Source organism: Strongylocentrotus purpuratus, unplaced genomic scaffold, assembly GCF_000002235.5.
Source record: "Strongylocentrotus purpuratus isolate Spur 01 unplaced genomic scaffold, Spur_5.0 spur5_scaffold_1, whole genome shotgun sequence".
Taxonomy (NCBI): Eukaryota; Metazoa; Echinodermata; class Echinoidea; order Camarodonta; family Strongylocentrotidae; genus Strongylocentrotus; species Strongylocentrotus purpuratus.
Window position 1 is genome coordinate 47,206,402 of NW_022145594.1, and position 11,332 is coordinate 47,217,733.

Consider the following 11,332-nt stretch of genomic DNA (forward strand, 5'->3'; position numbering starts at 1 on the left):
TGTGGTCGACTCGAGCGAATTAATTGCAACTCGATTTGCCTATGTAATTTGCGTGTTAAAATAAAAATCGCACCGCACGAAAATTATACACTAACATGTATGGGAGAGCGTAAGGGAGGAACGATGCTCACATAATTATTTCGGGATTGACCAACTGACACTAAAACAGTCTAGTCAAGACCACCTGAGGCTAGATCTAACATCCACTGTAGGCTTTTTATACTTTTCTGTCAAACAACTCCGAGGAGCCCAACCGGGCTTACTTATTATGTCGCAGCCGCAGGTCTGTGAGTATGAAGGGAGCGCCGTCGCTAGCCGGCCGACCAGCGCTAGCTAGCATTGGATTTGGAGCTACCCTTTCATTGTTTTACATCGTCTACTGTTATGATGGCCTAAAATTAATCAAATGGCTAAATGTAACCTTTATCAGACTCATACTATAACAAATTTTGTCTCACCTAATATTATGCCGATTGCACATTATTCCCTGTTTCCATACTTTAGCGCCAAAGACTAATAAAGTAAGAGACGGTTTCTTTATATACGACAGCCATGTCATGATTTAGTGTTATGCATACTTTATGCTACTACTCGTTTAGTTGTGTACAAACAAACATACTACTAGTACAAAGAGCCTATGGCGCTCCTGCGCGCTGCGCCGTCGACGCTGTATATTACGCGAAGCTTACGTTGTTATATAGGTCAACTGATAACCTGCGCTCGCGCTGCGCGCGCTGCATGCATTGTTTTTATTCCATTTAATCGAAACCCGAAGCGGTTGCTTGCAGCATCACTGAGCTGCCGGTGCCAAAGCCCCATTTAAGCATCCTCGTAGTATTCTTAAATATAGGGGGACGCAACTTTTACGTCACTTCCGGTTTCCCACGGTCGCCGCCATTTTGTCGCGGTGAAAACATCGTCTGCGCTAGGTGAATACAAATACACGTAGGTCTACACGCTATAGCTATATCGAGATCAGTATTACCAGTGTAATTGCGTTCATTTATCTAGCTCAAAATGTCATTCAACTACACGGAACAGCTCAGTTACGATGCAAGGCACCGTTACAAAGTAAAGTTGGACTCCGTTGGCCTGGAAAAATGCCCTTACAAGCATCCAGCAGATGTTTGGATAGATGATCCAAAGGCTTGGCCGCGCATTGAATATGCCGATGTCTACTGCTACTTAGTTGAAAGCCACGGTAAGTTGAATGTCTAGTCTAAGTAGAGTCTAGACTAGTAGTATTAGTAGTCTACATTAGATTTTTTCCTAGATCTATATCTAGTCTATATTGGATCTTGGAGGGATTTATCTTGAATGAATTGTTTGATGATATTCTCTACGTATTGGTCACAAGCCCATGAATCCATGATTTAACCCGATTTATTGTAGTAAGAGTAAGAGTAAGACTAGGGTGTCTGATCGCGCACCCGATGTTGTGTGCTAAAATCTTTCCCATATTATAGAGATTGCACACATCCCTATGTGGTCTACATGCATTGCGCGACCAAGCAAAATTGGTCAATGGTTTTATGAAAAATTTGAAATTCAAACCTTTATAACAAATGATCCTGAAGGTGAAACTCAATAAATGTGGTGTCATATGAAAGAGCAGGTTTTTCTCCATATTCCCCATAGGGGGCCACCCCCGGAATTCTAAAAATATCTTGCTCAAAACAGCGATTTAAACATCGTTTCCATGGTAACTCGGAGATTTACCAATTTCACGAACTGCTCCCCCGAGGGATAAGTTGGGCCAGCTGTAAAGAATATATCCATGCACTTATTTTTTCTCTAGTCCCAAGGGATCATTTGTTACAACAGTTTGAAAATACCCTTGCTCCACACTTTGCATATCGTGCTGTGCATTAGCTGTGCAGCTTTTGAGCAGAAATTATAACTCTGCGTGAACCACTTTTCTGTCCATTCTGACCAAAATGCTATGAATATTGCACAATTTTTGAGGGGCTGTATCTTTTGATAGAAACATCGGTGAGTCTTGAAATTTGAAAGGTATTAGACTAGACCTATTCTCATTACATTTTTTATTCCAATATCAAACAAAAATGGTGAAAAACGATCCCAAATTGAAAATTGAAAAATCGTTCAGACACCCTAGTAAGACTAAAGTTAGAGACGAGTAAGAAAGGGCAAGGGCCACTTTTCTAATTCTAATTTCTAGCCCAAACTGGCAAAGGCAAATTTACATTTTGTACTAAAAATTGTAGGCACCCGAAATCTAGACTAGATTATCTAGATGTCTTTGTAAATCTTAGGTTGAACTAAAGTACAGAAAGTACTAGAAACATCAACTTAGTTTGAAACACCGTGACCTGCTATGGCGCTAGTTCAGAAGTCTAGATCTCTATCCAAACTTTGATTGACCCGAAACTCCGGCGTGAAGATACCCAAATGAATTAAATATTCATCAAATGTCCAAATAATGGTTATGATTTAAAAGTCGATGTTTGGTACCTGTTTTGTGACAATTTTCTGATTTTTTTTGGAGTATTTTTCCTAAAACAAAGACTTACACTGCAGCACAATACAATTGCATACCGTACCGATGGTGGTTTGCGGGCGCGCGCATGTGTTCAGTTAGGCCAAATAAAAAAATTAACATGTTTAGCGTCATGTTTTTTCGAAAAAAAAAGGAAGGAGGCCCTTTTTTTTCCTCAAAATGGCCGCTCGGTACATTTTCCCTGACAGTCGGGCTATCTTTCAAGATGGCCGCCAATTTTTTTTAATTTTTTCTAAATCAGAAATAGATTTTAGATCCATTTTAGCAAGTGTTTTTCATGTTTTTTTATTAAGCGTCCATAAACTAAGATTACAGGCGCCAACTTAACACACGCGCGCCCGCACCTGACCATCGGTACGGTATGCAATTGTATTGTGCTTCAGTTTGCACATCCGGTGTGTAAAGCCAATACGGGCTGGATTTTTGTGTACTACAAGCCGGACTTTGGTGCATGTACTGGACATTTTGGGAACACGCATGCGGTCCCTCCGACTCCGGTGTGGGGGGCGGGGGATGGAGCTCTTAACTTATAGCTCCATGGTTTGCCGTAAATCCTGTGAGAAAGTGCATAGAGTCTATTATAATATTTTCTATCCGTTTGATAATAATTCCTCAAATCAATATTACACAAATCATACTTTGTTACTTTGTCTTCAATTTATAGGCAGTATGCTTATTTCTCTTTTCTTTCTTTTAAATTCTTTTTTCCCCTTTCTTTTGCAGGGCCATTCTCACATGCCACGATGAAAAACTACCGCAGCTTGGAGGCGCACCAACAATTTCAATCAGGCTGGGTGCAGACTGTTTATCATCAGGTCACGTCCAAGGGGTTTATCATCTTCAGCGCAGCTGTCAAACCGTCTCAGCGCTTGAATGACGCTGCCCACAGTCCCTGGGTGGCAACCGATAATACCGGACAGGTTGTTGCAGCTCACTGTACGTGTATGGCGGGACTGGGGGAGTCGTGCAGTCATGTTGCAGCAGTACTCTTCAAAGTTGAGGCAGCAGTACGTCTAGGATATACGACACAAGCTTGTACTGATGTTGCCTGCCAGTGGAACAATAGGTTCGTGTCAAATGTTGAACCAGCAAAGATTAGGAACATTAAGTTTTACAAGGAGAAGGCAAAGGACAGCATCAAAAAGGACAGTGTTAAGAAAAGGAAGTGGTCTCACTGCACCAAGGACGAAGAAGATGCTTTTATTTCTTCTCTCATGGAAACCGACAAGAAACCGGTGGGACTTAGTTTGTTTGAGGGACTTCCTTGCCACCTATTTAAAAGGAACCCAGCCATGACACCCCAACGTAAACTCCCAGCTCCACTCCCAGCTCCACTCCGTTCCTACTACACGCAAAGCACTGAACTCCAACCACAGAAATTCACAGACCTTCATCAGATCACCATATCAAAGGAAGAGATCGTCGAGATCGAGAAGGCCACAGAAAAACAAGCGGACAGCGTGGTCTGGCATGACCAGAGAGCTGGCCGAATCACTGCATCACGCGTGTACGATGTCCTCCACACAAATCAAGATAACCCAGCAAAGTCAGTTCTCCTCAGTATAACAAACCCCAACATAGCCCCAATCAACACTGCTTCCCTGAAGTATGGTAGGGATAACGAATCTCATGTACTTGAGGAATATTCTCGAACATGCAGCCACAATGACATAAAGATCACTCACACTGGACTACGACTGGATGCAGAGCGTCACTGGCTTGGGGCAAGCGCCGATGGACTTGTGGAGTGCAGCTGCCACGGAAAAGGAGTGATAGAAATTAAGTGCCCCTACTCTGCAAGAAGCATGTCAAGAGAGGAATACCTCAAGAGCGAGTACTGCTGCCTAGATGCGAACTCCAACCTTAAGTATGGACATCGCTATTACGATCAAGTTCAGATGCAGATGCGTGTTTACAATGTTGATTACTGTACATTTATTATCAAAGTAGGGAAGGAACTCATGATTAACCAAGTGCAATATAATGATTTTTATGTACATGCTGTTGTCTCAAAGCTTGAGAAGTTTTGGAGAGCGAACATTATATGTGAACTTGTAACCCGGGTAGTAGAAATAAGGAAGAGCAAAGAAGATGTGAAAAAGATGGATGGAGATACTCTGTTCTGCTACTGCCAGGAGCCATACAACCAAAATGACGACAGTCCGGACAATGTAATGGTCGGCTGTGATGGTGCAAAGTGCAAATATGAATGGGTTCATCTACGATGTATTGTTCCGAAACGAAAGACAGTACCTAAAGGAAAATGGTACTGCAAGGGCTGTAAAAATGCTTAAAGGTGTCCTTGATGTTCGTATTTTGTTGCCATGCATACCTAGTTGCTAACAAATTTGTAACAATATTTTTGTGAAATGTTTTCTCTTTTCAAAAATTATATTTGAACACTTCATTGGCAATGGATCGTGGAAACAAATCCCTTGGCTTTTCAGTTTATGCATGAAGTCTGTATGTGTTATGCACATGATAGGTGTTTTAGTCCACACCTGACGTTTAACTTTTTTTTAAATTACCGTAAGCAAGATAAAACACTATTTGACAGTGTACATGGGTACGTACATGTAGTACATATCTTTTTTTAAATGCGAAGGTAAAGATTTTATGATTGTGATTGATGTTAATCAAGTTCACTTTATAACCTTTACTTGGTCTTCGAAGAGACGCTTTATATCACATTGTTTTATTTTGATGTAAAGGGATTCGGTAACTTTGTTTTAGATTCTGAAATAAAATCCTGGATTTAGCTCATGCTGCAATGATAATTATAAACCTTTAGGTCAGTCAGGAATCCCATGACTTTTGCAAGCCGATTGCCTGTCTGAATATCAAGATATTTATGATTGGAAATTGAAATTAACAAAAATTTGTTTTCCTAACAGTTTTTACGAGTATGGTATAAACAGTCACTCAAAGATTTTAATTTTTTTTGAGGCACTTCATGATCATTTTGAAGCTCAATTTTTTTAGGGCTTCAATATTACACCATATCACAGACCCTGATAACACGTAGGGTCACGCATCTTAGATTTAACATTGTTCAACGATGCCTTTAACAATCATTGTTCCTGTAATTTACTGAATACCTATGAAAATACATGTACAATTGTACATGTACAGTACTTCCATGATCGATGTAAAAATAAAAGATACTGAAGAGACATGGAAACTGGATTTGTATGTCTTAACTTTGCAATGAAAGGTGACCTTGTAATAAGTCGGAAGGAAATAAAATGGCATGTGAAGAAAGTGAAAAAAGTGTTCCAAAAGAATAACCACTTGATTAGAAGTGAGTGAAAAAAAGGTGTCAAAGCAAATTCAATATGTGACAGTTTGAGTGTTGATTGAAAAGATCAAAAATAATTGAGAGTAGGCAAGGAGGCACAGGGTGTAATGAGAAATAAAGAGATAGTAGCAAGGTACATGTATATACCGAGTTGTCAGCAAGTCTCCAAAGTTAAAACTTTCCTCTCTGTTTTCCTTTTCACTACTACTTTTCTATTTTCTACCTTCCCATCTTGAAAAAAAATTCTTAAACTCTTGTCACACCTGAACTCTGCAACTTGTTTCTTTTCTACCTCTTCTCTGTACTTTTTTTTCACTTTCTCCAAGATCAAATTTAAATATGGTACATGAGCCTTGACTGAAAGGTTATGAAAGAACAATGAGTACATGTAGTGATATGGAATATAAAAGAGATGGATAAGAGCAAGAAGAGATGTGATATTGTGACATTTAGATAAGGGAAGGTGGCAGGTGCCCCTAGTGTAGATTTCCTTTTTCCTTCTTCCCTCTTCCCATCCCTTTATCTTGTCTGTAATTTTTCCTAAAAGGGGGTATGATAGTGAGTGGCGAATGCTTGCAAATATTGCAATTGTTCAATTCATCAACTTTTTGACAAATGTTGTCCAAAACAAGCGGAGACATTTTGAAAATGTTTAAGATATCATTGCAGAAAAAGTATTTATGACAATTAAAGCCGTTTGCGAACATGATTGCGAACTTTTTGGCAAATGGTAACCTTTTAAGAACCCTGACAAAACCCAATATACGCTATGTTCGCCACTCAGTGTGATACCCCCTTAAAGGTTTCTTCCTTATCTTTTGTTTTCTTTCATTTCTTATCACCCATTCACTTATTGTTCTTCACTTCTTCATATCAAACTTGATTCCTCTCTTCTCTACACTCCATTCCTTCCAATTCCAATGGGTTTCTCCCTCATTCGACTATCAACCAACAAATATTTCTTGCTCATTTTTCAAGTTTCATTTTTTTTAAATAAATATTTAAAAAAAAGGTTCTTTCTCTTCATTTCTCACTTTTTCATTTCTTATGAACTGTTGCTTCTTCATATCCAACTTCCAAGTGCAACTCCATTCTTCTCTACCATTTACTTTGCATTCTTTCCCACAGTTATATCACAAAAGAGAAAAGAAAAAAAAATGGAACTAGTGTAACCAGATTATGTTATTTAAAAAGAGCTTTAGAATTTATTAAGAAATAAAATCAAATACAGTTCTTCCTCCATTTAGTCATGATTGCCATATCGTGGTAATTTAGTAAAATCAATAAGTTTCCATCTACTGTAAATGCTGATATTTTCGCGAGAATAAATTTTCACGCTGAGCTACCCCAAAATATATTTGTGTTGCACGCAATTCAGCCCTTTCATAACATGCATGAAAAGTGAAAAATCATTCTTATATTTTTGCTGGTTCTAAAATTTGCGCCTTCCGAGTTCCGATCGTAGCGGGAAACCTGCGAAAATTAATGTATCGCAAATTTTTCTACTTTTACACTATTACAAAATATGCAATTAACCATTCAAATAATATTGTGTGGACATGATTATACATCAGTTGAGACTAGGGAAATGCAAATTAAATTATTATCAGCACATTATTAATCAACATGAAGATGGACTATGTATCCATTGTTAGGTTTCAGAAACTATAGAACATTTTACTACAATGCAAGAAATATGAAAGAGAAACAAGGGAAACGCTCTCAGCGGTCTCGCCTGCATTACGCAATTCAATACAATGAAAAATTGAGGTTGGAACATTATTTATAGGCAGGATGGCCCATTAGCAGGCCCCAAAAAATGAAGAATTAGATATAATCAGCATTTTGAAGTGAATATTGACTAAGAATCATCAGAAGAATTAATAACTATTATTTGTACCAAGATCGATAACTTGAATGAAATACATGTATGAATAACAAAAATTGATTTATTAATTCTCATATTAAGTTGTGAAAACATAATCCAAGTCTACTGACCTAAAATGACCTTTTACCTTGTGACCTGGAATTTGTGTCTGTGAGTGTCATATGATTTGTGATACTTGATAACCCTTGGGTACAAGTTTCATGGAATTTGAACAAATAATTTTGAAAATATGCTAACAATTCATATATTTAATCTTGCACAGTAGCACTTCGCTGAGACAGGTACGGTAAGCTAACTCTGAACTGAAAGCAGGAGTCTGGAAAGACAGACCTCCCCCCCCCCCCCCCCCCCCCCCCCCCCAAAAAAAAAAAAAATCAGTAAAAGTGAGCCATGAGATCTTAAGTTCGAAAAGATGAACATCAAAGAAGGAACGCCGTGGCGCAGATAATCTGACAAGATTGAAGAGCGCCATCTAAACGCTAACAACAACAACACTATTCTGTTCGTAATTTCTGCAGTTTGTTCAAAACAGTTAATCAATCCTTGAACACAATGCTCCCACCGAGATTGACCAAAATGCCACACACCCGAAGCAGTCTATCTATGCTGGATAAGTTGTCACCATCTGCCTCGCCTTTCCGTGACTTCACCATGGAAACTGAAAGAGTGTTCTGAAGAATGGTGTAGCGATTCTTCATAAGTCCAATGACACGCTCAACATGGATTCTAATTGACGACATTCCTCGCGACTTCTCCACATCCCATGCTGACAACTGACTTTTCCCCCTTGTAAATGCTGGAGTAATAAGCTCTGCTGAGCAAACCGTAGCGAAGTCATCATGAAGAAGGAATCCTCGATCGGCTAGGATTTGATCGCCAGGTTCATGGAGATGAGGGTCTATGAATCCACTCTGTCTTACAAGTTCTACATCTGATACACGCCCGCCCCATGCTGGAGATAGGTAACAAACAGCTCCAAGAGGAGTGCATGCTATGAATACCTTAACAGTTGTATGTTTTTTGTAATTTGAGTACACTTGAGCTCTAGCATGCAGGTTTTTTGGTTGCTCCATGAATATCTCAAAGCAGTCTATGATGCTTGTCAAACGCGGGAACTTCTTTCTAAAGGCTGATGGAAGGGTAGCTGAAATTGATTCCCGAGACGGCCACTTTAACATGAAGTCCAACTTGTAGAATATCATGTCAATCCAAAGCCAGAAGTACCCCCTGATTGTTGACTCTGCCACTCCGGTCTGGTAAGCGAGGAATTCAAAAGACAAGTCCAGCCGCAAGCGAACAAGAGTGAAAAAGAACTGGTCTTCATATGACAGAGAATCTTTGGTCGTAGCATGGGGTACAAACTTTCTTAATTGCTCAAATGTTTTTACGTAGACAGACAGCGGCAGGCCAGTGAAGAAACGACACTTCTTGTCATCCCCCTGAATTATCTTGGACGACAAACACTTTCCTTCAAGCTGCTCTTTCAGCTTATCTGACTCTTCTTGATATTTTTGACAATCTTCCTGCAGTTTATTGAATTCCTCACGACATTCGTTCCTTTCCTGCTTGACAGCTAGTAACTCTTCCTCAAGCTTTTTGATTTTACACTGGTAAGCTTCTTCTGTAGACACACTGCTTTGTTGACATGCTTCGTCTGCCTGTTCAGCTTCAGGAGGTTGCATGAAATCATCTTCAAGTGGCACTGGATCTGGTACTTTGTCTACGTCCTGAAGATGCGAGAATGATAGCCGACGTTTGCTGATTTTCTCTTTCCGTTGAAAGCGCTTCAAGTTTTGATGCCCCTTTGCAGTGCTATTTGGTTTGTGTGGGAAGATAGAGGGGATGTAGTCTGGATGATTCTGCAGCAAAACTGGGGCACCTGAGCATACAAAGAAGAGGAAAGTAAACACAAATTAGCTAGACTACAGTTTACACCAGGGCGGTGATTTATATTATAGTTCTGCTAAAGAATGTAATTTTTTAATACAATAAAACTTCAAAAACCTGTGAGGGGGTATCATATTCACAGAGTAGTGCTGTAGCCGAACCGAATGGAAGTTCGCCGAACATGACACTTCCGAACCGAGTCGAACCGAACCGAGCACTAAGGCCTGGTTCGGATTTTCGGCAGAATTTTTTTTAACGTTTTCGCAAGGTAATTAACTTGTCATTTTGTACCTAATTTTCATGTCATGATTACCATACTCATTTTATATATACTTTTTCCCCATTATCCTCCTTTGTGATTTATGCCTATCCAGTGGTGGGCGCGACTTAACTGGCGCCATTTAAATCCCAAATCCTGACCTTCGCTACGTTGCGATGACAAGCCATAAACAAGAATACATGTGCGTTCTATAGGCGCTGATCAAAACAAGTTCAGCTCAAACCCAATCAACAACAAAATTAACATTTTAATTGTGTACAGTGGTAAGCTGATTCGGGCAACTCATTGACCCTAAATGGAGCATAGAGCCACGCGCGTACGCAGGGGGGGGGGGGGGGGGGGGGGTTGAACCCCTCCCTTCAGTTTTTTTAATGTGTGTAATTAGGAGCAAAACACCCCGGCTGGCTGAGTTTTTTCTGGGACCAAAAAAAAGAAGAAAAAAAGTGTCCTCAGACCCCCCCCCCCCTCCCCCCTGCGTACGCGCCTATTCAGCGGCTGGCTGAGCCGTTGCGAAATTTTCAGCCCGATTTAAAAATGTTACCCCCCCCCCTGAAAAAATCCTGCGTACGCTACTGCCTTGGCTAGATCATCTAGCTAGAGTCAACACGAACATGGCATCTAAGTTACAGCACTATCATCATAGAGCTATATAATTAATAAGACTGGTTAGTCTATAGCTCTATGGGGGGTATTCACTTTCACCTCTCTTACTTGCGTACTAATGGGGGGGGGGGGGGGCTTGTTCAGTTGTTGCCCCTTAAATAAAATTCAGTTTTTCCCCTGGAATCCACATTAAAAATTGACATCATCACTCCATCAGGTTTTTCTCATAACATTATTTGTGCCAAGTAACCTAGATTGCTAGAGATCTATAGCTGTAATATTTGTAGAAAATATATAGAGGAACTACGTTTGGTAAAGCTTGCAAATACAGACACTAGACTCTAACTTAGGTCTATTCAAAAACAATTTTCTTCCTTACCAGTTACAAAGTGTTTGCTGCACAGTACAGCATGTTTCCCTGGGCTCCATCGCCCACCGGTTTTGGTCAGTTTCTGACATGCATTCAACCATTTGTCTCGTCTTTCCGGAGATTTCTTTCTTGAAGGTAACTTGAAGAAAGACAATTTTTCTACACGTTTAAAGTTATGATTGGTGCAGTACACAGCTTCACAGCTTTTAGGCATGATGATAATGAAGAACCAAAACCTGGTGACGCTGCATGCTGACGACGCTGCGCGTACCCGTGTGTACTGAGTACGTATATCATCAACGCAGAGCTAGAGCTAAGAGCGATACACGGTACATGCTTAAATACCGCGCCGCCGCATGGTCGCGTCAATATAACATGACCTCTATTTCGCGCGCAATGCGTCCAACGAGGTGACGTGAAGCTACAACATTTCACCTCGCTCTGACCCGAGGTCACAAGAGTACCCGGATGTCCCGAAAAGTTGC

The 11,332-nt window shown here is 40.2% G+C and overlaps 2 protein-coding genes across 2 annotated transcripts; one reads left to right on the forward strand and one right to left on the reverse strand.

Annotated features, from left to right (window-relative positions):
- Positions 1–846: 846 nt before the first annotated feature.
- LOC115921394 lies at positions 847–4,815 on the forward strand. The gene is made up of 2 exons (XM_030978849.1): positions 847–1,201; positions 3,245–4,815. Exons 1-2 carry the CDS (start codon positions 1,018–1,020, stop codon positions 4,813–4,815), a joined length of 1,755 nt encoding a protein of 584 aa, XP_030834709.1. The 5' UTR covers positions 847–1,017.
- A 3,232-nt stretch (positions 4,816–8,047) lies between these two features.
- On the reverse strand, positions 8,048–11,332 carry LOC115921180. The gene is made up of 2 exons (XM_030978371.1): positions 10,857–11,332; positions 8,048–9,586 (listed from the first exon to the last, which is right to left on the reverse strand). Exons 1-2 carry the CDS (start codon positions 11,059–11,061, stop codon positions 8,244–8,246), a joined length of 1,548 nt encoding a protein of 515 aa, XP_030834231.1. The 5' UTR covers positions 11,062–11,332; the 3' UTR covers positions 8,048–8,243.

Bases quoted from the DNA above. Each gene is read 5' to 3' on its own strand.
- LOC115921394 (XM_030978849.1), top strand. From the start codon at position 1,018: ATGTCATTCAACTACACGGAACAGCTCAGTTACGATGCAAGGCACCGT. The intron at 1,202-3,244 runs GTAAGTTGAATG...TTTCTTTTGCAG, and splicing joins CTACTTAGTTGAAAGCCACG to GGCCATTCTCACATGCCACG.
- LOC115921180 (XM_030978371.1), bottom strand. From the start codon at position 11,061: ATGCCTAAAAGCTGTGAAGCTGTGTACTGCACCAATCATAACTTTAAA. The intron at 9,587-10,856 runs GTAAGGAAGAAA...TTGTATGCTCAG, and splicing joins CAGCAAACACTTTGTAACTG to GTGCCCCAGTTTTGCTGCAG.